At 42.4% G+C, this 27008-nt stretch overlaps 2 protein-coding genes across 3 annotated transcripts in view; one reads left to right on the plus strand and one right to left on the minus strand.

Annotated features, from left to right (window-relative positions):
• Positions 1–273: 273 nt before the first annotated feature.
• ift27 (intraflagellar transport 27 homolog (Chlamydomonas)) lies at positions 274–12902 on the minus strand. Its single transcript, XM_049570985.1, has 7 exons — positions 12733–12902; positions 11748–11827; positions 3413–3472; positions 3035–3094; positions 2684–2801; positions 711–820; positions 274–567 (listed from the first exon to the last, which is right to left on the minus strand). The coding sequence occupies exons 1-7, from the start codon at positions 12764–12766 to the stop codon at positions 463–465; spliced, it is 567 nt and encodes a 188-aa protein (XP_049426942.1). The 5' UTR covers positions 12767–12902; the 3' UTR covers positions 274–462.
• Positions 12903–15223: 2321 nt separating this feature from the next.
• The window catches only part of LOC125885445 (synaptogyrin-1-like), a 35350-nt gene continuing 23565 nt past the window's right edge, over positions 15224–27008 (plus strand). Inside the window, exon 1 of one of the 2 annotated variants that reach the window (XM_049570983.1) lies at positions 15224–15646. In XM_049570983.1, the coding sequence (XP_049426940.1) occupies positions 15545–15646 (102 nt within the window). In that variant the 5' untranslated portion in view covers positions 15224–15544. The remainder of the gene's footprint in view (positions 15647–27008) is intronic. The other variant, XM_049570982.1, reaches the window with a different exon arrangement.

Genomic DNA, 27008 nt, shown 5'->3' on the forward strand with positions numbered 1-27008 from the left:
AACAAAGTCACATTGAGATTACAGCAAAACATAAAAGGAGGGGGGAGAGGCAATAAATAAGGGTGAGCTCCCACCTAAAATCAGGAGCAGCCATCTATGCAGAGAAGAGGAGGGGAGGAACAGACTCTCTTTCATCCACAAAGAGCTGGAGTCTTATTGTAGCTTTGGTAATGACTCCACCATCGAGGGTAAAGTAAACCCCACTATCTGTGCATACAGAGGGAGCAGACAGATAAGAGACAACACAGCTAACCACTGATTATCATAGAAAAACAACTTTATTCATGGCTGCATCAAAATATCCTTCTAAACAAGCCACTCTCTGCCGAGCCTGCAGTGCAGGTGGTACAAAAGAACACAGGGTTTCTTTGAATCGTCACATGTATTATCCATAAAGCTTATAAACTTTTTTGTGTCTACTATCCTATTATTAAAAAAACAAGGTGCGTGTGACTGAGTGGTCTAGCCTGGACTCAGGTTCTGGATGGTCTCACAACGTTCTTGGTAGAGAGAGTGAAAGGCCCGGGCTAAACTGAGGAGCGGCGCATCACAGTTCTCCATCTCCTTCTGTAAGAGTCACACAAGAACACACAGTGATGAGTGATGCTATTCTAAACTCAAACATAAATACAGTACAAGCCATATGGTGCACTTTACCCACAAAGTCAAACAAGAACACATTAATGGAGTCCATATTGACATAAACTTACCGCCGATGTCTCGTAGTACTCTAACCCCTGGCTTTGGGCCCATTCCTGGGCCACAGATGCCTGGACCTCCCTTCGTCCAGACAGGTCTGACTTGTTGCCCACCAGGACACCTGACACACACACATAGAAAACTGTCATGGAAAGCAATGACATCTAAACAAATACTATTTGACTTATTGTCTCTATAAAGTAAAAGGCGAGACACTTCTAGGACCAAATGTTTAAGCATTGCTTTTAGGGTGTCCAAACTTCTCGCGATATTTCGGCTGCACTTTGGAAAGCAGAGCTAAATGGTAAACAAACATGGCATCACACCGGTAAGGTAAGACAACACGTTTACATGTCGTTTTCTATATGTTCTCTGACATTTATCCTAACAATATGAGGCGGTCTTTGTGGAAAAAAAGCTTGTTTAGTGGACTAACTTTGCACTTGAAGGTTGCCCGTTCACTTACGTTTTAACAGGTCTGACACTACTATGCGCCCCGGCTGTATCTAGGCTAACGGCTAACATGCTAACTATTATTTTTATGTCACTAGTCACTTGAAACAAATTTAGGACAATAGGAGACAAGTTGAAATAAGTACCAAGTACCAAGTACCAAATAATCATAAACAGCCCACTACAAATTAGCCACCTTGTGCTATAACATATTAATGAATGCTCATCTAAAACTATTAGTAATATAGATAGGCTAATTCAGACCATCATTTGATAACAAAGGTTGCAGACCGATGAACCAGATGGTCATTTAATTCTATTCATGTCCATCCATGCATCCATTATCTCATGGAGAAGAAACAAATTAAAAATAAAGACAATATGTACCAAAGTGGACCCCCTGGAACTTCTAAAAAAAGAGAGATTATGCCGAATGTTTGGTTGGTTACTTCATGAATTGGTATAATGGAGGATAGATCAGAAGGGAAAACATGACATGTATTATTTCTGTCTTCTGTTAAGAAGTTTTGCTCATGCTTGTCGGTGCGTGAGTCCTTGCGCTGGCTAGCTAATCGCTGCCACTCTGCACTGCACTCACATGGTCGTTAGGGGCGAGTACTGCTGATAACAGCGACATTGTGAAAGCCTAACATCCAACAACCAGTATCCCCTTGAGGTCAACACCATTATCTCTGTCAGCACGCTTGCCATTGTTAGCACCGTTACCTGCTAGCCACTGGTTCAGCCAACTCTATGTTGACAACCATGTGCAAACAATCCCATCTCAGTCTCTGAATAATAGATAGCTCTAAATGTCACATACAGCTCCTTTAAGGGGTTGTAAATGTATCAGTTTATGTTTAAAAACTGAATATTGGCTGATTTCTGTCTTTTTTTTCCCTCATAAATATCAATATCTATTTGGGCCAAAAAATCCAGTGTCACACAGAGTCTTGAACTATGTTGGGCACCCGCGGGTACTGGCAGAGAGACCTGCAAAAAATGTGATTCACGTTTGATATTTTGTCTTAGTTTTAATTCCAGGTTGGTTCTGGGTAAAACAAAGAACATGTGGGTTGGATTGTGGATGCTGGGTTATCAATAAAATAAAATGGAAATAATGATAATTTAATTTAAAGTTCTAGCGTTTTAATCATCTGACTGCTGACCATGTGTGTCTTCTGAGAATAAGTAAAAGTTATCTAAACTGTGTTTCCTGAATTACTTTTGTTAAAATATACTATCTTCATCTCACATGTATGAGATGACCCAAAATGATCACTATAAAGCTACTGCTTAACTAAATTAACTGAACAGCGCATGGTTATTTTAAGATTTGCAGTTAGGGGTAAGGCCCTGGATCTTGTGTTGATGGATTGGGTGGGGTTTCAAAACTAACTGGTCATATATGCAGATGGCGGGTGGGTGTGGTATTGCACGTTATGGTGCCGGGAATGGTTTGAGTCTTGAAAATCAGCCCTGACAGTCTGCCAGCGTTCCACAAATTCTTTGACCTTTTAAGGGCTGTTACCTGGAATGTGGAGACCTTGGTAGTGAGCACGAACTCTCTCCATCCAGTGGCTGCAGTTAGCAAAAGACTGCTCACTGGTGAGGTCAAAAACCAGACACAGCAACGACACCTCACCCCACTGTGGAAGAGGAAGATGATGGGTCGTGATCGGGCGTGTTGGGTTGTGTAGGGAATGAGGAGAAGGGGAGAGAGTTGGTATCACATCAGCTTATTTCTTTCTACTTCTGTGACAAAGTAAATAATACTTCAGTAGCTCCCCTGTGTTTGCACTTTGTGTAAAGACATGGCGGCCTGGGTAGTGAATTTCACCGCTTTCATGCAAAAGGAAAAACTCTAGAGAAGCAGTCTCACCATTTTCTCGCAGGCTTCCACTAATGTCTGCTTCCCTGCAGAGTCTATGATGTAGAGCTCCTGGAGGGGAAAGGCGAGAAGAGAAGGGAAGGGAAGGGAAGAGGTGTTATACATGAAAATTTAGTCAAATTACATGATTTTAACTTCCTACTTTCTTTGGCAAGGGCAATGTTCCTCTTACAATGCTGCCCTATTGCTCACTGAATAAAGATGAGAAACTTACAATATTAAATGTCTGAGAGAACTTTTCCCACACTGAGTGATGGGTTCCAAATCTCACCACCCACCTCCTGTTATTTGGTGACTTTTATTACAATAAATAAGCCCATGAGCCTTGTGGTGGACACAGGATGAAGAAGAGACAATGGCTGGACTCACCACACTGTCACCGGTCTCTGGGATGTTGACACATTTCATCAGCAGCTCCACGCCGGTAGTCTGCCAAGCAAACACAACCAAGATGTTAATTATAATGCTGTTTATGTGATGTAAAGCTAAAAGACTGTCATGAAGCTCACAGTGTATGTCTGTGCTTTGTTGTGAAAAACAACTCTGTAAATGTAATTAGAAAAACATCTGCCATTTGTTTTTTTTTTTTGTACAAAGTGTCTCACAGTAGTGGGGTTCTTTTCGGCTACATTTTATGTGTAAAGTGTGTGGTTCTTTATAGAGAAGAGAAGAGAAGAGAAGAGAAGAGAAGAGACATTTGCTTGTCACAGAGTCGACACTATACACATTAGCACGGCAAACTGTCTGATGTGATTTATTGTTAACGTCCAAGCATGAGCATCACTAATTAGCAGCTTGGCTTTCCTTGAAAGCAGCTTCGACGTACTGTTGTTAAATTGAGTATATTTATAAGAATGATACAAGCCCCCTTCGGGCCCAGTGGTGGCAACAATTAAGATGTAGTTAGAGTCTGAATTGTTAATGAAAATCTAAGGGGGGGAGGTTTACATTTATTCAGGGCTGACAGTTACCACAAGCTGACAGTTTGGCTGTGGTTTGTAAGTTATTTTGGAAAAATCACTTGGCATTGCCTAAAAGTTGTTTTCCCTTCTATAATTCCGACTGGTAAAATTGCAGGCTATAAAGCTCTGTACAGCTGCGGAGATCTGCAGTTGGGTGATAATTCTCTGTGGATTTGCAGTCATGTGGTCCAATGTTAGTATAAAAATATTGATTTAAGCCGCTTTAATAAAAGACTCCATTGTTTAAGTTTTGAATGTCGTCCAGTCAGAAGCAGCAGTGCAACAGCTGTCTCATCCCAAATAAAACTAAAATTGGCAAAATTTGGATTTAAATTTGTGTAATCAAAGAAAAAGTGAACACAATTATGATTCTGACGAAACATTCAGAGAAGTTTTGGAACTTGACAGTTGTGGCTGTGGCTGTTAAGTCTCTTTTGGCAGACTTAAGCTCAGTACCAATCGCCCATTTAGCCCTTACCCCTCTGTTGTAATATGGCTGCACAAGCAGTAAAATAAACAGAACAAACACAAATGTATTTTCTTTGTTAATAAAGATTAAAAAAATCCATATTATCTTGGTTTCATGTTGTGTCAATGTATTAAGGTCATAAAAACACAATTAGTATACAGTTCTACCTAGCCATTGCTGATTTGTGCAAGACAGTCCCATATTTTGACATATTTCCTTATCACATTTTCCTCTTTGATGGCATATGATGCCCAAAAAGTAAAGGTCCAGAGTGTAGAATATAGGGGGATATGCTGATTGGCAGAAATGGAATATAATATAATAAGTATATAGTTTTTTAGTGTATTATCATCTGAAAATAAAAATTGTTGTGCTTTCCCTGACATGCCGTTTATATCTATAAGGAGCAGGTCCTCGTTTGTGGAGATCACCATCGTCACTGCCATGTTTCTACAGCAGCCCAGAATGGACAAACCAGACACTGTACTGGCTCTAGATAGGGTCATTCACAGTCTACTCCTGTTCTCCCGTTGGCCACTGTACTTAGAAGCCCATCAGTTTGGAGCAGCATCAGAAATACAGATTTGTAACGTAAAACTGCTTTATTCAGTGTTTTGACCAGTTAAATTACCAGGTCTGTTTTTGGAGAGGAGGAGACATCTGCAAAGAATTTGGCTTCTGCTGAAAACCTCCTGAACGTCTTGATCTTAAATTATCGGAGAAAAAACGTGAGCACTCACTAGTATGCCGTGGGGAAGCCACCTGTCTCCGATATGCCAAACAGTGTCGGACAAACGCTGATTTGTAACTTGAAACTACTTCATTAAGTGTTTTTACTGGTTTTAATTACCTGGTATGTTTCTTTTGGCGAGGAGGAGACCTCTGTGGAAAATTCGGCTCCCAGTAAAAACCTCTTGAACAATGAACACTGAAGGAATTCCAGTTTGCAATGTGCACTCCTCACCACTATATGCCACTAAAGCCCGTTTCCACCAAGCAGTCCAGTACAGTTCAGTTCTGTTCGGTATGCCTTTTTACCATTTCCACTATGAAAAGTTGTGGATGGTACCAATGGAACCGTTCAGCACTGTCCCCATTTCTGGTCCCCCCTCTGTTGGGGTACCTAGCACACAGATCTGGTACTAAAAGATGGAGCTGTGAACACTGCAGTCTGATGACTGATCAATAGAGGATGGTCACTCTGCTCAACTTGTTCTGTTCCATTAGTTTTTATTGTCTCTCCTGGATGACATACACTTTTAGTAATGAGTGGATCTTCAAGACTTTAAAAATGTATATTAATTCCAACTGGATTGTCTGAACTGCATATATTGTAATCCTCATATGGAGAAAAAAAATGTTGGTAACATGTGGACTACGGCAATATTAAACCCCTGTGCTTGCCTGAGAAGGACTAAATGCACAAATGGTTTAAATATCCCATCGACTCTCACTGCAGCCTGTTTTATTTTGTTCTGAAAATGTCAGTGTGCAACCCTTTTCTGTGGACGATAAAAAAGGTGCAGACTTCCCTCCGTGACACCCATAATGAGGAAACACAAGGAGTGCTGGATGAGGCAGTGAGTGACAGCAACTCCGCCCACATTTAAGAGTACTGTTTGCAGTGGAAATGCTAAAAAGACCTACCATGTCTGAAGGGCTACTTTTGGTTCCAAAGGTACTATACATAAAGTTTTTGGTGAAAACAGGCTTTAATCCCCCAAAATCTTAAATACTGTACCTTTAACTAAAATCCAGCATCGATTGTTGCTGCACTTTCTACCACTCCTCTAATACCACTGCAGAGTGGTAGGCACCGTAGGACCAATGGGTTGCTAGCGTTAGCCTTAAGAGCATCACTAGTGTACTTTCAGTTGTGAACAGATCGGAAAACAGGTGTCATTGTGATATGCCATTATTGCCGTGGTCGACTCTGTTCACGTAAACGCCATAGATGACGATACTGATGACGCATCAGGGTTGTCCCATTTCATAGAAGATTTAAACAACCACCCAACCTGACTCCGTTCTGTGGGACAAAGGGGCAGTCGAAAATGAGGAGTAGGCCTAAAAATTGGGACTAAAATGACCAGAGTAGCTGTTTTCCCTTTTTACTTGTATGCTAGAGGTGTGTGGCTGTGGTGGCAGATGGGTTTTGGAGCCCGCCCAGTGGTCGTTTCAAGAAAGAATAGCTGTTTGAGCTCTACTGCAGAGGCTGTAGGCATAAGTAGCTGAGATTTTTTTTTAAATTGACACAGGGCAAATAGAGGAGGTAGATATGAAAGTAGAGGGTAAGGAGGATATGATAAATATGGTCTTATCACAGATGCATGTTCTTCACAAGCTTGGAGATCAATAAAGTCCTAAGTGGACTGGATGGTTGCAGGCTGCCTTTTGCCACTACGTGTCCGCTGTATGAGATCAGTGGTGACCTTGAAGAAGCAAGCCGAGGTTTCTTCACATCAGCACCAAAGTCTAAATTGATCTGATCTCCTGAGCTCACACTTAACTGAGCGTGTCAAATGCCCGAGACTAAAGCACACTCACACTCACACACACACACACACACACACACACACACACACTTTTCACACTCACTGCCTCTGTGAAACACACACACAGACACACATACACACCTTAGACTAACATTTATCTGATTCATACACAGAAACAGTTCATAACAAGGATCCAATGATACACACACCCACAGACGATGCGGCAGTCCCACTTCGGAGCGGTCTAATGAGCTGGTGTGATGCATAGGAAGCCTCTCGCTGGAATGTCAATGAGGGCCTATTAGTAACAAATAAGCTTGGAATATTGCTAACGGGCCGTCTGACATTTTCAAAGGAGGACGTGAGCAGAATGGCCGACAGCCTCCGCTACCCTTCAAAATCAAAAGTTGAAGAACATAAGGGATGGCACAGGCGTCTGCACAAGGAATAACTCTTTACAGCACCGGTTTCTTTTTCACATTAGACACAATGGAAAGGACACGCTGTTCCCTGTTTCCATCTGCAGTGAAATCTTAAAAAGAAATCCAACTCGATACATTTAACACTGCTTAATGTTCCTCTCTGGGCATTGATCCAACCCTTAAAATCTCATCTCTGTTCCTCAAAAGTATTTATCCTTAAAAAAAATCCTTCATGTCTTAAAATGGCTTTATTGTAACTCTGCACCTTTCTCATCAAGTATGCGTACCTGCTCACTTTCAATTCTGCTCATCGCACACACAAACCTCTGCTTGTAAACAGTAATAGATAACATGAGCCTTAGGCTTATACGATATCAAACAGCTAATAATGTGTTGCTCATATTAGATAAATCTTTTTCCCCGATCGCAAGGTCTGACAAGTTTAAGTGAGAGTGAAACTTAGCTTGCAAAATACTGATACTTCGCTACACCTGGATTCTCCTCTGATACCGTGCAAGTTGACCCTGGAAATAGGAGTCCATGTTTTTGATACTGTCATGGTACAATGCAGTTCCAAGGAGAAAATATTCAGCCATCATGCTGACTGCTTCGTTTGCTCATATCTCTTGGAGCATATAAAAAACACCACATGGACATGAAAACAAGGGTAAAGACTTGGTTTTCCACTGGAAGGGGGTCTTTAAAAATGGTACTGGTAATGGACCTGCTAGTCATGTGTTAGGTGCCGTGTTTATAGTGGTTTAAGTATGTACAAAAAAAGGCAGCCTTTCAGAGTTTGTCCTACAAGTAACAGTAGAGTAAGGCCCTAATCACACAGAAAGTGTTTTAGCAGCTGGAGGCACCTTTTTGTAATCGTTTTAAAGAGAATTAAGCTTTTTGCTCACGGTTTTAACGTTGCAACGCGCCTCACATTTCTGCACTCCAGGCATTTGGTGTTTTTTGCCAGAGCGCTATGAACTGATCGAGTTGAAATAACTTCAACGCAGAGCAGAAAAGCACCACACAAAATGTTTTCATGATCTTTTTTCCCATTGTCCAATCGGATGATTTGAGAGGCCAGTCTTCTGTGGTGGTCATGACAAGTTTACAGTTGGTAAACAATGGAGGAGAAACTGGTGGTAGCGGTTGTTGGATATCCAGAGCTACACGGCCCAATGAAAGACAGCAGGTTGTCAAACTGCCCCTGAGTCATCCTTAAATGTGCCCGGAAATGGACATCATCAAGGTGAAGCTCCTGGACCAGCTGGTGGTACTCCCCATGATCCACCCTCTTTTTTAGGTTCTATTGTACCCACACAGATCTCTGGCAATCTGTGAATTACAAATATGAGGTATGTTAACATTTTAGCCTGAGAATATCACCAATTGAAAATTCAAGTCGTATACATATGGAAAGAGATCACTCTCTTGGGAGCATTGAGGAGCTTAGTAAATTTCACGTCATTCTGTCCCTTTAGATTTTGACATTTCTTGTGCATATGTGGATATCCTGGGTAAGCTGTGGTGCATGAAGGAAGGGCAGGGGTCATGAAAAAATGTACAAGATTCATCCCCTTCTAAATGTTTTAGGAAACATAACTGATAAAAGCATTGAGTCAGGGTTTGGTTTTACCCGGCAGTGGTGCAAGTCAAAAAGTTTCAAAAGAAAACATATCCGTGTCAAATGTGAATCTGATCAGTAGTTGTCCAGATATTTCTAAAGCTTGCTAAGCATTTCTGAAAACACACCAAGTGGTAGCAGAGTGCGGCCTGTAGTGAGTTGCCATGCAATAACTATGGAAAGTTACGGCAGTTTAACTCTGCGGTAAAGTGCAGCCTAACTAAAAGCTGGGAATAGTCAAGACTTTCAGTGACACATTGTGGTCCGTATACTACCGTAATACCCACAGCGGTAAGCATGTTCCCCCCGTGTCACTGTGGGTTTCGTCCAGGGGCTCTAGCTTCCTCCCACAGTCCAAAGACATGCAGATTAACTGGTGACTCCAAATTGTCTGTAGGTGTGAATGTGTCTCTATGTGTCAGCCCTGTGATAGTCTGGCGACCTGTCCAGGGTGTACCCTGCCTCTCGCCCTACGTCAGCTGGGATAGGCTCCAGCCATCCCATCACCCCCAACAGGATAAGCGGTTACAGACAATGAATGAATGAATACCCACAGCCAATCAGAAAACAAAGTTCTGTGACCTCTGTTACGAAGAATTTCTTCCTGCCTGATACACATAAACACACTTCTAAGCTGCAGAAAAATATTGTTTGCCACTGCCTGGTGTGTATTTGGCACAAGATTGCAAAGGAGAGGATAACCTAAATTTAACAGATTCCCATTTTTTGCATTTTCCTATTGCTTCTCTCAATACTACAACACATAATATACATAGTATCTCATCAAAAATTTATTCTGAACAGCTTCAAAGTTTTGGAGGGTGTAGTTTGTCTTGTATGAAGCACTTGGCGCCAACTGAGCAACAAGTTAAAAATACTTCAGCTACTATCAAGCAAGGGGCTGGCTTCAAATAGGTATTTTAACAGTTGCATAGCAACAGCAGAGACCGTGACCAGCAATTTCCCATGAGCATTTGTTTCAGTGCATCCAGCTAATAAAGGGGTGTCTGGTGGAAGGGGCTTTGATCTACAGGTGCACATGGTAACCTGCATGTTTTGCCTTTCACTCTCCATGTGGCATGCCCTCTTATTTTCATATTTGTTTTATTGCATATATTTTTTTACACATTTATGCATTCATCTGTATGTTTTTAATTTCTTTGTATTTCCTGATTATGCAGTAGAACAAATGTGTTAAGGCTTGCATGGGGTGCAGCAACACATATTCTTGGCCAGTGCAAATTAAAAATGCAGCACTGTTGCAGCACCTTTCTACTTCGTTAATACTCTACTTGTCCAACATGAACAGACACACGCAGCATCACAAACAAGTAGGTATGGGTCTATGCAGTATGGAGACACTCAACACTGTTGTACAGTGTGTGTGTTTGTGCGCATGCTTGTTAAGTACCTGTTCTGGTGGCTCTCCAGAATCCTGCTGTATTAATTATCGACGTTCCTGTCACCTCAGAACCTCCGATACTGCTGACACAGCAAGCGCTGAACAAACACACACATATACACACACTTGGCTCTTGTCCAGTATTTACCCACCAACCTGTTCTGTACCCTAACCAGCTACAAGGCTTAAAAGCAGACTTACGAATGATGGTGCGCAAGGTGCACTGCACCTGCATTCACTTGCATGTATAGTGCATGCACTTAGGCAGTACTAGCCCTTGAAAAAGTGACAGAGGAAATCAGTGAGCAGCCGTGACCCCATATATCACAGACTCAGGTTAATGACACAGTTCCCTCCCTCGTGCAGATTAGCATAAATAATGCAGATTGGACTTCTCTGCATCAGCATTAATTGGTACATTATGCTGTTTTGCACTTCGGTGATTCTTGGAGTAGACTTAAGAGACCTCTGCAGGTCCTTGAAAAGCTTGCAAGGAGTTCCATTAAAGAAACTACTCAAGTAATATGATCATGATTATCAGTTACTATTATTGGGCTTGATGATTTGCAACTGATAGATAATAACATCTTAGGAAAAGGAAAGCTATGACCTCAGGCAAACTGAATAATTGCCAATTCTAAGTGTATTTATTGACTGAGTAAATTTGAAATATGTGACTGTGCATTATTGATTCTAAACTGTGCTCCACAAATACTTTATTACTGCTCAACTGCACTGTCTACATCTATTGAAGAGCCTGCTGAGATCTCTACAGGTCATAGTACTATGGGGTTTTCCTGGTAAGTTACTTTAAACAAAGTCTTGTTAAAAATATGACAAGTAAAGCAGCAGATTGTGCTTATCAACTCACTGATTAGCTGCTGTAATATCAGGTAGGACCGAATAACTGAATACTAGTTAAGTATTGCAGCACTTCATAGCACATGGATCCTCGTACTGCTGTCTATCCTGGGCTGGCAGTGAGCCAAACTTCACAAGTTGCTCCTTCAAACTTGATTCAAACCCTTAGCTACCCTACCTGAATGTAAAAATATAAGCCTGTGGCTAGTCCCCGGCTCAGAGCGCAGCCAATCCCTAAATCCCTCCACCAGTTGTTTTACAACCCAATTCCTCAGTTGCGATTGTGTGATGTGAATACATATATCTTTATTACAAGGAGTGTAACAAGAGTATGCAGGGTGCTCCACATACACCGCAGTGTATTTGGAACTGCGTGCCCTTGCTGGAGGTCATGTGACAGTATTGCAAGAAGGATTAAACCAGCAATATTGTATTTTGTGTGTGTGTGTGTGTGTGTGTGTGTTGCTCTCACCATGCTGTAGTTCTTCTGGAAGAGAGTACCGTCACTGTGGAACATGTGGGAAAGGGCGCTTTTCCCCACCGCAGCATCTCCTACACACACAGACAGAGAAAGAGAGACATAATATCAAAATCTGTGTCTGTTTAAGTTTTCAATTCTTATTTCTCAGCTTTGCTTTATGTAGAAGTGTATGTTAAATGCATTTTTCGGAGTGCTTCGTCAATCAAATTCATCATTCACCTTTGTCAGTCAGAGTTTGAACACTGGCATTGTCAAAAACCTGTTAAGAGTAACAGAAAGAAGCACTCCTTCATTCCTACTGCCATTTCTCTTTCGAATGCAGGGCAGTGGAGAAGTCATGCTTAACTGAGGCTACTCTTTTGGCTGGTTGTTACTCATGTGATGAGTGATGGTGATGATGTTGTTGATGATGATGATGATGTTGCTGATGTAGACATTGATGGTTGCTGGAGATGACCACTGTTGTTTCAGATCACTGTATTTGGATCCCCTCTCCTCACGCAAGTGTTTATTTTCTTGTGTGTCTTTTTTTTGTATGTCTTTTTACTTGCTGTGCAACTAATTGCCCTCGAGGGACAAAATAAAGTTGAAGTTGAAGTTGAGTTGAAGTTGAAGTTGAAAAACAGCCAGTAAAGTCCAAACACAGACACAGACAGGCCTACCAGCAATTGTCAAATATCCACTAGTAGTGATTTGGATGTAATGCTAGTAACTGTCATAACACCTGAGGTATTAGGAGTGACACTAATGAAAACATAACCAGCAAATTGTTGCGATTTGCCCGCTGCACCCTAAATACATTTTTGTACATTCATGAAAGCATTAGACAGGGGACCGTCTATTTATCTTTAGTGTTTTAACGCCTAAGTTAACTAGACGAGGGTGAGTTTAGCAACAGACTGGTTAGCTTTAGCTTTACCGTTAGCCCCTATACCGTTACCCTTAAGTAGCATAAAGATGTCTTTCAAAACCTTACCGACGAGCAGACATCGCGCCCTCAGCTTCACCATCACCGTGGATAACTTCCGGACACTGTGAGTAACCTCTCTTGTTTCATTAATGACGCCAAATAAGCTCTACTTTCAGTTTTTAGCTCTCTGTGCATCAATCTTCTTTTACCCTCGGTAACACAGACACAACGCGTCTCTTAGCAACCAGCCATAGAGGCGTTTCATTGGTCCAGACAGCGAGCACGTGCAGTGCGTAGCTTTGCTGTCATTGGCTGGTTGTGAGGACGTAAGAGGAAGTTTAAGCGTGGTGTTTTTCCCCTGAGCATGTCTGTCAGGCACGCTTCCTCAAAAGCTGTAGACGGTTACCGGCGTTTCTGGAAAGATTTATGAGCCGAAAATTCAACCGTAGATAAGATCTGTTCGACAGGTGAGGCTCGCTGTTCGAGCACGATAATGCGGTACATGGGTCAGGAGTGAGAACTACCTGAAAGACATGTTTAGGGTTATTAAAACACAGAATATTTTAAGCAAAGCCCGGTAAGGCCACTAGAGGGCGGGATTTCCTCCCTCAGCATCATAAATCACTTTATTTCTTAAAGTTTTGTGGTGTTCGTATCGCTTTTAAATGTATTATCATATTGTTACAGTGTTTTCAGACATAATTCAATATTCTAAGTCAATATTAAGTAACCTTGAACAAATATTTAATCTTAATCTCCATTTTAAGTGTAGTTTAGGGACTGTTCGTTACTTATGAGAGGGAATGGGGTGGTGCAAAAATGAGACAGGCACTTCAGATATTTTTTTAAGCACTAGGGAAAGAGTTACGTTTTTTTTTTAAATTTGACTTAGAGCAGGGACATTCAACTTCAAATAATCGTATTTTGTATTTCTGTTAAATAACCTCAGAACCCCAAAAGAAATTGTTAAATATGGTGATTTATTGTGGAGGGAAGGTCATGCATTTTCTCCCAGTCACTCAAGAAAGCTACAGGAAAAGTATTTGTGGTAGCTGATGAGGTATAGGTATATGAGGTATACTACTAGGTGGCTAGGTAGGTTATTGGGGAGGAAGTGGTTATATTCTGCTATACCCCTTTTCACCAAAATTAGTATGTGTAAACTGCTTTTTTTTTAACACGTGTAAACCCGCTTAAAATAGGCTATAGGCTCTTTTCCCATTGCCAGTGCATCAGCGCTGTGTACACGGGTCTGCAGCAGGCAAGTGTGCCCTTCTGTGTGCACGTGGGTTTTTTGGTGCGTCACATTCGACATCACGGACAGGCCAGGTCAGTAAACAGTAGAGATGAGCACGGAGGCCAGTGAAAATGTTATGGTGGTTACTTCTTTTTATATATCTCTGACTTATTCAGTCTCTCTTTCAAACTCGGCGCAGACTAATTGTGGTTAAGCATTGTTGCCAACCAGGGTTTCTGGTGAGATGGGGGGTTCGAACCCAGGATGGGGGAGCCTATCTGTGTGCAATTTGCATGTTCTCCCTGTATCAGCAAGGGTACTCCGGCTTCCTCCCGCAATCCAGACATGCAGGTTAACTGGTGACTCTAAACTGTCCATGGGTGTGACTGTGAGCGTGAATGGTTGTCTGTCTCTATGTGTCAGCCCTGTGATAGTCTGGCGACCCGTCCAGGGTGAACCCCACCTCTCGCCCCCCCACAACCCCAACAGTATATGCAATTACGAACAATGAATGAATGAACATCATTGCAGAATTAGCTAAAATTAGCGTGTTCACCTAGGTAAAGTATTTGTATAGCATTAGTGTTGCGGTCAGAGCACTCGTCTTCCATGTGGAAGGTTCAAGGGTTCAAATCCTGCTGGGGTCGACGTCAGCAAAGGAAGAGGTTCCCACCGCCGAATCAAACGGGATCACAATAATCTGAGCGAAGTCCTCAACGAGGGTGCATCTCAAGCCGTTGTAGACAGGAAGTTCCACACGTAAAAGCGGATTAATTCACCCAGGCATAGTATTTCCATCAATGCCTATCTGCAGCAGAGGCGATGAATACATATGACTCTGATTCTGGTTTGAATGCTGATTAAAACCTTTCCTGTTGCATCAAATAGACAGATGCTAACAGGTTGTAGCAGTTTTTTTGTGCATTGGGAAAGGGGCTTTATATACTCCAATGGTTTTTAGCTGATAGGTGGGTATCTACTATAAACAGCCAGAAAAAGAAATGGGTACATGGCTACACCCCAGCGTCCCCCTGCTCTGATAAATAAAGTACAGTCCCTTAGTTGTAACTTTGAATGTCATGCTCTGGTTGAGTCCACTTGTTTCCCAGGTCTCCTCCTCCCGCCTGTTGAAGGGAAAAAAGCCCTCAGACAAAGCGCGTGACTTCTTGTGGCAATCTTGTGAGCACCAGCGCGCGCTCCCCTGATAAACACGTGCGCGTGCTCGCCGTGTGTTTTTACGAGGGGTGCTGTGGATGTGAGAGGCGTGACAACGGAGGCGCGTTCACGTGTCCGCCACCGGCTCCTGCGCTGTGAGAGAGAGCATCATCACAACACTGGCACAGCCCACAGCTTCCTCTGGCCGGATATCGCAGGAGGACGACAGGGAATTTAGAGGTTAAATTAAAAACAACAACACGAGAGACCAGGGAGGCTGTGCGCCAAGGAGCCGAGGAGAAACCAGCACCCATCCTTGCAGCAGGAGCAGCAGGAGGAGCAGTGGTGGTGTTAGTACAGAAGCAGGAGCAGATTCGAGGATTTTCCGTGTCGGTTTCCCCGTGCTCCGCACACCCTGTGCCTTTGAACCAGCAGCGGGGAGGAGGGGAGGACCAGAGAGGAGGCTGTGCAGAAAGGAGGAGGACCATGGAGGGGATGCAGGCATACGGAGCCGGGAAAGCCGGAGGAGCCTTCGACCCCGTCACCTTCTTCCAGCAGCCTCAGACCATTCTCCGCATAGTGTCTTGGGTGAGTAGGAGACAGAGGAAATTAAGTTTGTTGGTGGAGCTACAGAGTGGTTACACAGGCCACTTATAATAATCTAATTATATGTCTAATTTACACGTGCATATGACAAATATAGGTTTCTTCTTCCTCTTTGTTTATCTATAAAGGCCCCAGACAGGCTTCATATCAGTCATAAATAACAAAGATTCCTACAGGGATTGTAGGTAGGCTACCAACAGCCATCACATCCTGCTTTATAGTATTGGAATCTTATTTACATATATTTCATTTCTATTATACCAAAATATGTCTTTTGTATTGCAATTGTATGTTTATGAAACTGTACAGGGAGTTTATATCAGGCTGATGTAGGCCAAGAATGGGTCCTGATCACTGTTTACTGTCTCCCAAGTCTCATTATATTCTAGTTAGCAACTAATGTTTAATATTAAGCATGGTGAGAACACACAGGCACTATGAAAGGATTTAATAATTTCATAATAACTGCACATCCTCCCTCCCTCAGACAGAGGAACTCTGGCAGCAACAGGATAGTAAGGAAAGCAAACACATGGCTACAAAAAACTCAAAGTTGCCACACATCTATAAGTTGCAAAGGAATAAGATACCACTGCAAATTCTAAATGATATTAAGTATGATATGATCACTATAAACTCAGGACTTGATTCTTTATTTCAGGAATCCTTCAGCCTCAATATGGAATACCTTGATTTCTCATTTATCTGCTCCTTATTTAAAAGTGAGTGTATGGGAGCAGAGCTATTCAACGCTGACGTTCACTCAGATGATGTTCACGAACACTTTCAGACGTCACACGTCACTTCTAGACGTCAAACACATGAAATGTCAAGTGATATTTCTGTTTAGTAAAGTGCTTGTCTTTGATTTTTCGGTGGTGATTGGATCAAGATTAGTGATCACTGACTGCAGGTTGTGTTTCCTGTGCGTGATTCCAACATGTCATCACCTTTGTAGTGACTGTTTCAGTATACCAAAGTTCCTAGGCCACTTAGTTTGTGAGGTGTCTTGTGTTTCTGCGCCTTTTCTGGAGATCTACAGTACTCACATGAGGCAGGGAAAAAGTTGAACGAGGTTTATTGAGAATACAAAAAGAAAAACAAAACAGCAGGCCAAGCCCTTCCAAAATTACATCTTGTATTCTCTCGTATTACCTGTTATTATACTTCAACTCTGCATAACACGATCAAAAACTTATTACAATCCAAACCAACACAAACTTCACTTTCTCTTTTACATATGACGTTGTCCACAATCTCCTACTCTCATGCGCACTAATCTGCCTTACGACGCCACACCTGACGAAAATAACTTGTGCCTGTATTCTAACACATAAATAAAGTAAATATAAACATAACCTCAGTATAGTCCATTATCATACACTATTTAAAATATACAGAAACTGTTGTGTCAACTTAAACACCATCAGAACTTCTATGATATGTTTTATCAACACAGAAATTCTTGCTTACAACCTTGTTTGCACTTCCTCTTGAGGGATGTGTAACATTGCTCTTGAAGTTAGCAGGTTTTCGTTAAATGCACACAGAAAAACAAGAAAACAAAAAGTCGGTTTGGGTTTGTGGTCCCGCAACCCTACAGTATTTATTCTGTATGGTAAAGTGTAAAATATTAAAGGAAGGCCGTTCTTTACAGTCTCGCCAAAGCAGCACAGTTGGGATTATTTCTTATTCATGGGAATGTGTCTGTCGCTGCATGTCCTTAAGTAACGCCAAAGAGCCTTTCCAAGTATGCTGAAGGGATAAAGATGCAGGTGGATTCATGTGGCTACACAAGTTATACTTTGCAGTAAAGGGGAAAATGTTGAAGGCATGCGGGCTGTTGTAGACATGGTGTCACCAAGGCTGATCTGTGCTATGAAGTGACTTCCCAAGTTAAGGCTAAGAGACCAGGAAACATGACCAAATCTCATTTAAAATGTTGCTAAAAATAAACCATTGGCATTAAACAGAGCCTGTGAAAAAAACATTAACTTCTGCATTCTTGCATAAATGACAATAGTGGAAAAAGCAAGGCTTTTTTCAACTTCAAACTCTCTAACTGCATTGCTTATTTCTCGCCTCAGATGTATTCAGGAACATATTTTAGTGCACCGTTTAGCTGTAAAATGAGAAGGTTGGTCCAGCTGGTGGATGGTGCTTGGCCATGTTTCCAGTATGGCGGCCTGGTCACATACTGTCTCAGTAGCAGAATCTTGATTCATATTTTATCTATGCTGCCGAATTCAACAGTTTGATCGCAGTTCACAAGTTGTGATTGACATGATTGACAGCTGCGTCAGAGACTCCTCTGATCCTCTGTTGTTTTCGTTCATATACGGTGGATTCTTGCAGAGGAGGCAGAGGAATTATCCATCACATGTAATACTGTGTGGACAATGTGGACACAAAAACTGATTTTCATAAAAGTTGCAAACTTTAAAGGAAGCATTTGTTATTGGTGGAAATGTGTACAAAATAGACCAAGCTAATACTTAGGTGTACTGTTACGATAGCCTGTGTTGGAAACAGGAAAGAAAGTTGAATAATTGTAGTTTAGCCTTTAGGTAAGAAAAAAAGAACTGACTTTTACCATCAAGTATCGTAACGCTGAGGTTCTATGTGTGTGACTAAAGCTACAAGTGTGACTGATGGTGAACTTAACATCCACATAACACATGAGAGAAGTGTGAACATTGGTTGTGTGTCAGCTACTTAACTCTGAACGGCTTGTGAAGGAGAGTCATGTGGCGAATGGATGAACCATGAAAGACTTCATAGTCATGTAAGCTTCAGCTGTGGTTTTCTAAGAGTCATGAGGTCAGGTCTCTGGTTGGGGATAAATGCATGCACATAGACAAAGTAAATGAATGTGATGAAGCATTTTGAGTTTGAATTGGTTTTATTTTGACATTGTCCACAGATACATTTCTTAATACTGGTAACCTAGAGTATGTTACATAGTATGAATAGTTTCTGGTGTTAAAGGGCTAGTGTGTAGGATTTAGGGGATATCGGCAGAAATTGAATATCTTATAACAAGTATGTTTTCTTTAGTGTATAATAACCTAAAAATATGAATTGTGTTTTTATTAGCGTAGACTGAGCTATTAAATCTATAAAGGGAGCAGGTCCTTGTCTACAGAGATGGCCATGTTGCACCACCATGTTTCTACAGTACCCATGAACGGACAAGCCAAACACTGACACTAGATAGGACCATTCATGTTTCTTTCAGTCAGCCACTGTAGTGAGAAGCCCCTCTGAAATGAGAGCATCAGAAAAACACTGGTTCTTAAACTGACAGAATTCTATCCGGGAGGAGTTTCATTTGGTTGCAATCTGCAGTCTTCACCCATAGATATTACTAAATGCCCTAAAGCCTAGTTCACATTACACGATTTTCACTGTGATTTTGACGTCACAGAGGATCTTGAGAGCCACCTTGGGTCGGAGGTGAGTCGGCAGATAGTCTGCCACGACGAGTCCTCATGTGTGAACAAGCCTACGAGCAAGTCGCCCCTTTGTCTGTGACTGGGACTGGATATCTGGCATGCTAGGAAACTGGAGAAGCCTGACACAACTGACAAAGAGCATCGGCCAATGAGAGGCGAGATACGTCCCACTTCCGTACGCAGGAGGACGGAAGAAATGTGAGGAGGACAACCCACAGGGTTGCTATGTTTCTAAAGTGGAGTTGCTTATTTGGGCTTTCTCTCTAAACGTCACCTTCCTCTATATATATCCGTCTAATAAGTTATTTAAACGCACGATAGTCGCTTCTTTTGGGCTTATTTCCATAGCCCTGGTTGCTTGTTTCTCTCCCAAGATCTGGCAACACTGACAAGCTGGCAAGCAACAACAACAATGGCGGCGTCCACAGGATCACGGGAAGCGCGTTGTGTTTGGATTCAGACCATGGAGGCAGATCTGATTCAACACTGGGAAGAATATCCATGCCTTACGATGTGTCGTCTCCACGTTTGGTGACGTCACCGCGTTATCTGGGGCTCTGTCGGCAAGGGCTCGGTGGAGAAATCTTGTGGTGTGCACACAGGTCGTAACGCATGAAAAGCGGTGTTTTCCATAGAATTGGAATGACAGGGGTAGCTAACTATCCTTTTTTGTCTGTGTGTCCTTGTGTGTCAGTCTGTGTCCACTCTCTAAATTTGGATTTAGAGTGAAAGCAGACCCTTAGACCCAGTGCAATTAACCATTAAGTTTTACTGCGCCTGATGTGCTGCTGCTCCATCTGTGTCCAGAGTACGCTCTCTGCCCCCAGTGCAATGAATAACTGAATGGCAGCGCACCTATTGAACGGTCCAGCTCCAAAAATAGAAAATCAAAACACAGCGGCAGATGTTACAACCATGGCAGACCACCTCTAATAAATTAATGTGTGGGAAACCCTGATAACTCACTATATGCCTTTTTCATCATGGCATGTATTTTCACAATGGGTTAGCTGGATGTTATCAAAGGCTGCAGGTTATTATAGGGCATCATTATTGGCACTAAAAATATCAGAAAATGTAGAAACAGACATTCATGATCTCACTAGATGTCCAAAGTCCAAGGTCCAGGTTAAAGATATTTGATTTACATTGATATGAAACAGATGGTGTGTCTCAAATCACATACTTCCCTTAGTACACTTCCATGTAGTATACTATGTGCACTATGTACTCATTGGCGTAGTGCACAAATTTCGACAGGGTGGTGTTGTCTCAAACCAAACACAGCCGTTGTGCACTTACCGGAAATGATGACCACAAATTAGCTAGTTAGCAAACTAGCATTAGCATTAGCGTTATCGTTTGCAGTACCAAATCATTACAGACTGCAAAATTAACCAAATAAACATACTGCTGGCTCATACCCGACAACAGAATAGTGGTGCTTAGTGCAAAATTTGTACAATGCAGCAACGTCAACGGTCACTTAAGTGTAAGTACAAAAGTATGTGATTTGAGACACAGCAAGAGAGCATGAATGCTTCCGTCTGTGTGGTGATACGGTTGGCAGGTGTAGTTCTGTAGAATGAAAATAGTTCCTACTGTACATGAAACTGCTCACAACAAGGTTTGTGACTTATCTCTAGTAAGCACGTCATGATTTCTGAAAAGAGACATCGCTGTTGAGTTTTTCAAATGTATTTTTTTGGCGCTTTGAGCACCTCAAGCCAAGTGCCACCTAGTCCCATTATATTGGTGCGAAGGCAGACATCTCTACAGCGAATGTCTCCAAAACTCAGCAGCTCACTCTGAAACAATCTAGACTGACAAATAGACAAAATGTATGCATTTTTGATTTGGGCGTGAACTGTTCCTTTAAACAGTCATCAAATTTTTGTCAATAAATTTTATTTTAGACTCTGAGAAACACTATAGTGAGTTTTTATTTGTAAAAGAAAAAAATGCAACATATACAGGTATGGAGGGACTGTATGGGCCCCTGTGAGATGCCTTGCTTCCTAGGTGTCACCAGAGCAACATGTCTCCATAGTAACAGCCACGGCCTGAGTTGTGATGTTTTGTGAGATGGTGCTAATACTCAGTCTGCTGTGGGTTGTGGGGGAGGAAACTATCAGCACTTTAAACATTTGGTGATGGGGAATGTCAAGTGTGTGTGTGTGTGTGTGTGTGTGTTTGGGGGGGTGGGGGGGTGGGGTGGGGGTGAGATGGATAGATTTGCATAGCTGAGAGAGAAGGAGAAAGAAAGAGAGAGCAGTTTATGAATGGTGGTTGAGGGTTGTATGTGGAGGTGATAATAAGTGTGTGTGTGTGTGTGTGTGTGTGTCTGTGTGTGTGAGAGAGAGAGAGAGAGAGAGAAAGTGATTCAGCCTAAGGGAATCACTCCAGTATGTTTATGATGATACACAATGGATGGAGGAGAGAAGAAGACTGAGCATAATCCCAGATGGAGGAGAGCCGCTTCTGTGTGATAATGATTTCTAAATGAAAAAAAAAGATAACAATTGAATTGATTTATTGAATTAAACAGAACAGGGTCAACCTGACTTGCATAGTTGAGATGCCGTCTTTTTGCCTGTGGTTGTACTTTTGATCTGTATTTAAAAGAGCATTCCTTTTGAAGCTTGGATCAGCACTGTTTTGCTTTGAGCGTAGTTCTGCTGCTTTTCAAGGATTTGGGTTATCACCAGGGCAACTTAAAACATCTATCAAATCATTACGCACCTAAATGTGGTGTTTAGTTCTGCTCTGTGCTCTCTGTTCCTCTGAAGAAGCATTTTAACTTTAAGAAGTTGACATGCCCAAAGCAGAGTTTGTTTCGGCCCATTGGGCGAATTTGCAGATCAAAGTTCAACACTTAACTCTGCTAAGAAGAAAGTGATATTTGATCTCTGTGCGTGTGTGTGTCTGTCTTTGAAAGAGAAAGAAGGCTGAAGCAAATAATTGCTCACTCTCACAGTTACTGTCTCAGTAGCCCGTGACAGCCACCTTACAGTACATTGATAGTAATGAAAGCATTCCTCCACATCTAACAGTTCATCAGAGAGCTGCTTTCACTTACATCTTATTCTTGATTTTAACACTTTCTGACACACAAGCAACATTTCAAAACAGACTTGTAATAAACTGATGTTTACAAGTTGATGAACCTGCCGAAGAAAAATACTCTCCTCTCTTTTTCTCGTTCATTGAAATGCTCTTACATAACTAACATGGGTTAACATTTCGAATTTAGCCGTGGTGATGATGAGCATTTCAGAGGTCAGGTGATTTTGTAATTGGTGAGTAACTATTAGCAACACACACACACACACACACACACACACACAAATACTGCAGTGCAGTGCATTCTCTCAGCTCCGTGTAAAACAGGAACACTCACACACAAACACTCACAGTTTGTTAGTGCCTACATGTCAGAATGCAGACACTGTTTGAAAGCTATTTTAATATGTGAGTTGCATGTTTGCATCGTATAAACGCCTTTATGTGCTGCATATGTTTTCAGATCTGTGGTGAACTAAAGATGCCTGTCTGTAGCATTACACAATTATAATATATAATATTCATGTATGGATGTATTCATGGAAGGGAGCTGAATGGGCACCAGGTGACCTGGGCTAGTAGGAATTTGAGAGTGTGTTTCTGCATTGTACTTTGTTTGATGAAGAGGGTGTGGCTTGAAAAGTCACCCCGGTGGTAATTTAATTAAATCGGAGCCTGGTCTAGTGTGCAGACTCTATTATTCGTCTTTAGCATTACACATTCACAAATGAGCCAAGAGCAACACCCAACTGTCTGTCAAATAGGATTGTTAATACATTTTGGCATTTGGCTGGTCAGTGTCAGTATGCGAAACTCTCCACTGACATACATCTGTAGGGGGTGGCAGGGGCTCAGGAGGAAGAGCCTATCGGAAAAACCCTTCAACGTGTAAGGTTCCCCCCAGGAACCTTACACGTTGAAGTGTTCTTGGGCAAGATACCAAGACATGAGATGCGTCACTGATTATCTGATAATGATGAGTGCGTTAACGTTTCACCCTCCTGTCTGGTACAGTCACCATAACTGTACATCCAAGAATAAACTCTGTAGGATTGTGACAATGGCAAGTAAAACAGTTGGCAAGCCACAAGAGCCCTTCAGCAAACTCTTTAGGAAAGGAAGAGGAAGAAAGCGAGGCGTATCTTGACACATAGCTTACATCTTCTCTTCAGCCAGTTTGAGCTCTTAAGCTCCAGGAGGTGCTATAGAGTCCCCCTGGCAACCAGAAATGTATTTAAGAAGTCCTTCATCCCGACTGCCATCAGCATTCTCAACTCGACCAAGTGACTGATGACTTTTAAACCACAGACAGACAATGACCTGATCTTTATTGCCCATGCCTCCTTCAAGTGTGGCCAAGAAGAATTTGGAGGATGCAACAGTTGAATTCTTCGTGGCCCAGTCTATCCCAAGATGCATTCTGCGCTGGTGACTATTATATATTATTAAGTTAACTAACAGTTCTTAACTAGCAAATGGTTAAGTATTGTCAACGTTACTATTAGCGCCTCAGGTAGTGAATCGTCTCCTCAAGTATTAAATAAAATTTTAAAAAATAATAAAATAATCTCTGGGTCCATGAGCTAACCAACTTACTAGCTTACTCCTTTCGTCAAACATAGCTGGTTACTGGGCAACAGGAACACCAACGGGTCGGGCTGGTAAACTGGTGATGCAACCAGGAAATCCTTCACAGACCAGACCATCCCATTTCAGAGACCGTTCGGTTTGGCTGATGTGGTCTTCAAAGGACTATTCACCATTTCAAATCAATGACACCGGGGGAAAAGGACCAACTCCTTCATGTGTTACGATACATTCATCACTGAGAGAGGACAAAGCCGTAGATGAAAGACAGGTTGGATCCTCTATAGAGACACTGGAAATGAGGGATTCACTGAGATTTGTATTTGAGCTCCTGTCAGAATCAAACACAAACATAAAGATGGAAAAAGGTACTTGTAAAATGAGATAGATGTGATGGAGAAAAGCAACTACAAGTCAGCAGTGAGTTAGCCGGACTGCTACAGGATCACGGCTAGAGGATATTATATACCGTGTATGTGTGCGAGGGTGTGTGTGTGGGCTTATTGTCTGCTGCAGCGTGCTGGCCTGGACTGGGGATACCTGATTGCTGCTGTCACCATGGCAGCAGCTGCTCATGTAATGAGAGAGAGGGAGAGCGAGACAGAGAGGAGACCTTGTCAAAGTACAACTCAAGGAGAGCCACTGCAGCACCAAGGGTACACAATGAGACAGACAGACATAATCAGAAGTCCAGGACACAGCGACACTGATATCCACACATTTACACTCTCTTCTACCCACTCGCTTACACACTCTGCTCTCCTCAACACACCCCTCCCTTTTTTGCTTTACTACCCCTCGCCGTTTGAATTTGGGAGGCAATTAGTGAGAAAATGAGCAGATGATTCCAGAAAACAAGGTTGCATCGCTGTAAGGAAACAGACGGGTTTCTCAATCTTATAAAGCAGAGCGTAACAAAATCAAGTGGGAGTAGATCTGCAATCTGGACTGTCCATCATTATATTACCACTGCATGTGTTTTTAACAAGTTAAAAACACAACAACAACTTAGCTAAGTACCTTAGCTCTTTTCTTTCACAACTTGCGTTTTCATCCAGTCTGAATTTAAAACTAATAGGTTTTATTATATATACATAAACCATAGAGGTTTAAGTATCTCGGGGGTCTTGTTCATGAGTGAGATGGACAGGAGGTTTAGCACAGCCTTAGCTGTGATGTGGGCAATGCGCCTGACCATCTTTGCGAAGAGGGAGCTGAGCCAGAAGGCAAAGCTCTCGATTTACTGGTATATCTTTGTCCCAACTGTCACGTATGGTCATGAGCTCTGGGTAGTGACCAAAAGAATGAGATCGTGGATACAGCAGAAATGAGTTCCCTCTGTAGGGTGGCTAGGCGCAGCCTTAGACATGGGGTGAGGAGCTCAGAGATCCAGAGGGAGCTTGGAAAGGATTGAAAGGGTCCAGTTGAGGTGGTTCGGACATCTGATCAGGATGCCTCCTAGGCGCCTTCTGGTAGGAGACTCCAGGGCAGACCCAGACCACATTGGAGGGATTATATTCCCCATCTGGCCTGGGAATGCCTCAGGTTTCCCTAGCAGGAGCTGGAAAGCGTTGCTGGGGAGAAGGACACCTGGAGTACCTTGCTCAGCCTGCTGCCCCTGCAATCCGGCCACGGATAATCAGATGAAAATGTACGGACATAAAGCTAATCCCAAACGAAGGCAGGCTTATTAAAAACAAATTAAATAATCTCACCCCACAGGACCTGCTTTCGTGTTTTAGAAAGTCTTGAAGACTGAATCTGAATCTGAGACCAAACCCCTCATTAAGACTGATGTTTTGGGGGTGTAATGACAGTTTGGACTCACATTGTCAGTAAAAATCTGTCAGTTTGCTTCTTAAATGTGCAGGGGACATATATTTTACTCCATAGATTAGTCTATGATTCAAAAAAGGAGAAGACTAACTCACCTGTGCAGTATTTTTTCCACAGATGGTTTTTCATTTATTATTCGATAATGAATACACAGCCACAAAGACCTGGACAAACTGCAGTGCTAGGCCATGGTCTGATGTGCCCCTCTGCATGTGTGTGTGTTGCTAGTTCTAACACAGGATTTTGTGTGAGGTACAGTGTGTGAATACTGGGGTGACATGAGGCCCGGGCTCAATTGTCTGGTCTTTACAATGGATCCAAAAAGGCCTTTCAGCCAGCAACAACAGCAGCTTTAAATCATTCACAAGCAGCCAGACTGGACCGATATGATTTAGGTCTACCCAGTGGCTGTTTGGCTGTTTGAAGTGGTGCATGGAGCAACCACCCAAAATTAAATTTTAGAGAAAAAAGGGGAAAGGTAGATAGAGTAAGGAAGGTAGAAAGAGAAAGGGAGATTCCGTTCCCGAATGCATGCACAGTTTCACAAGCATGCACACACACACATGCACTTCTAGCAGTTGGCATACTTAATGTGCAATTTGTAAGTGACCCTCTGATGGTCACAAGATCAGAAACCCACGTGGTGTCCTTCACAGAGCCCGCTTTCATCACCACCAGGAGCCTTGTGATCTGTCTACGGATCAGAGGGGCGAGGAAACCTCCCCACACATACACACCTAAAGTATCTACAGCATCACAGCAGAAAAGTGTGGGGGAGGGCGTGAAGGAGAGTCATATAAGAAACCATATCACATGCTCCACTTTTCACGGCTTCTAAGCAAGTGAGGAATGTTTAGGTGCAGTGAGTTCAAGCGTTCACCACATTTCATTTGTGCGCACTTCAATATTTATGTTATGTAACGTATCCGTAAGTGCGTACATGTATCTCAGTGGGACGTGCACATTAGAAAAATGACTGTTAAACCTTGCGATATGCAGTCAGTGTGCATTTGAAGGACATGCTCCAGCCCCAGCCGTCACAAACCCTTCTGGATTTCTGCTCGCAGCCGGAGAAAAAAGCTCAGTAATTCAATCTGCCCCCTGCCATGTGACAGCAAATATAATTGTGACCCTGAAGACGATGTGCGTTTTCAAACCCAACGAACTAGGTCATGCCAAAACCAATCCTTATTTCAAGTAAGGGCGTTTGTGTGTTTGGTGCTTGTGTCACTGGAACAGGCAGAGAAGAGGAGAGAGTGTGGAAAATAGAGGCACGTAGAGAAAGATCATCCCTGGTAGTGAGTTTATTTCCCAGTGGAGTTTCTCAGGGGAGCATCATAAAACCAAACTGTGTCACACCACTAAAAACTAGTGGCCCTGCAGGTCCTGCTGTCCTTGTTACA

The sequence above is a fragment of the Epinephelus fuscoguttatus genome, linkage group LG3 (genome assembly GCF_011397635.1).
Source record: "Epinephelus fuscoguttatus linkage group LG3, E.fuscoguttatus.final_Chr_v1".
In the NCBI taxonomy this organism is placed as follows: domain Eukaryota; kingdom Metazoa; phylum Chordata; class Actinopteri; order Perciformes; family Serranidae; genus Epinephelus; species Epinephelus fuscoguttatus.

Bases quoted from the DNA above. Each gene is read 5' to 3' on its own strand.
- ift27 (XM_049570985.1), bottom strand. From the start codon at position 12,766: ATGGTGAAGCTGAGGGCGCGATGTCTGCTCGTCG. The intron at 11,828-12,732 runs GTAAGGTTTTGA...CTGTGTGTGTAG, and splicing joins GGCGCGATGTCTGCTCGTCG to GAGATGCTGCGGTGGGGAAA. The intron at 568-710 runs GTAAGTTTATGT...TGACTCTTACAG, and splicing joins AGTACTACGAGACATCGGCG to AAGGAGATGGAGAACTGTGA.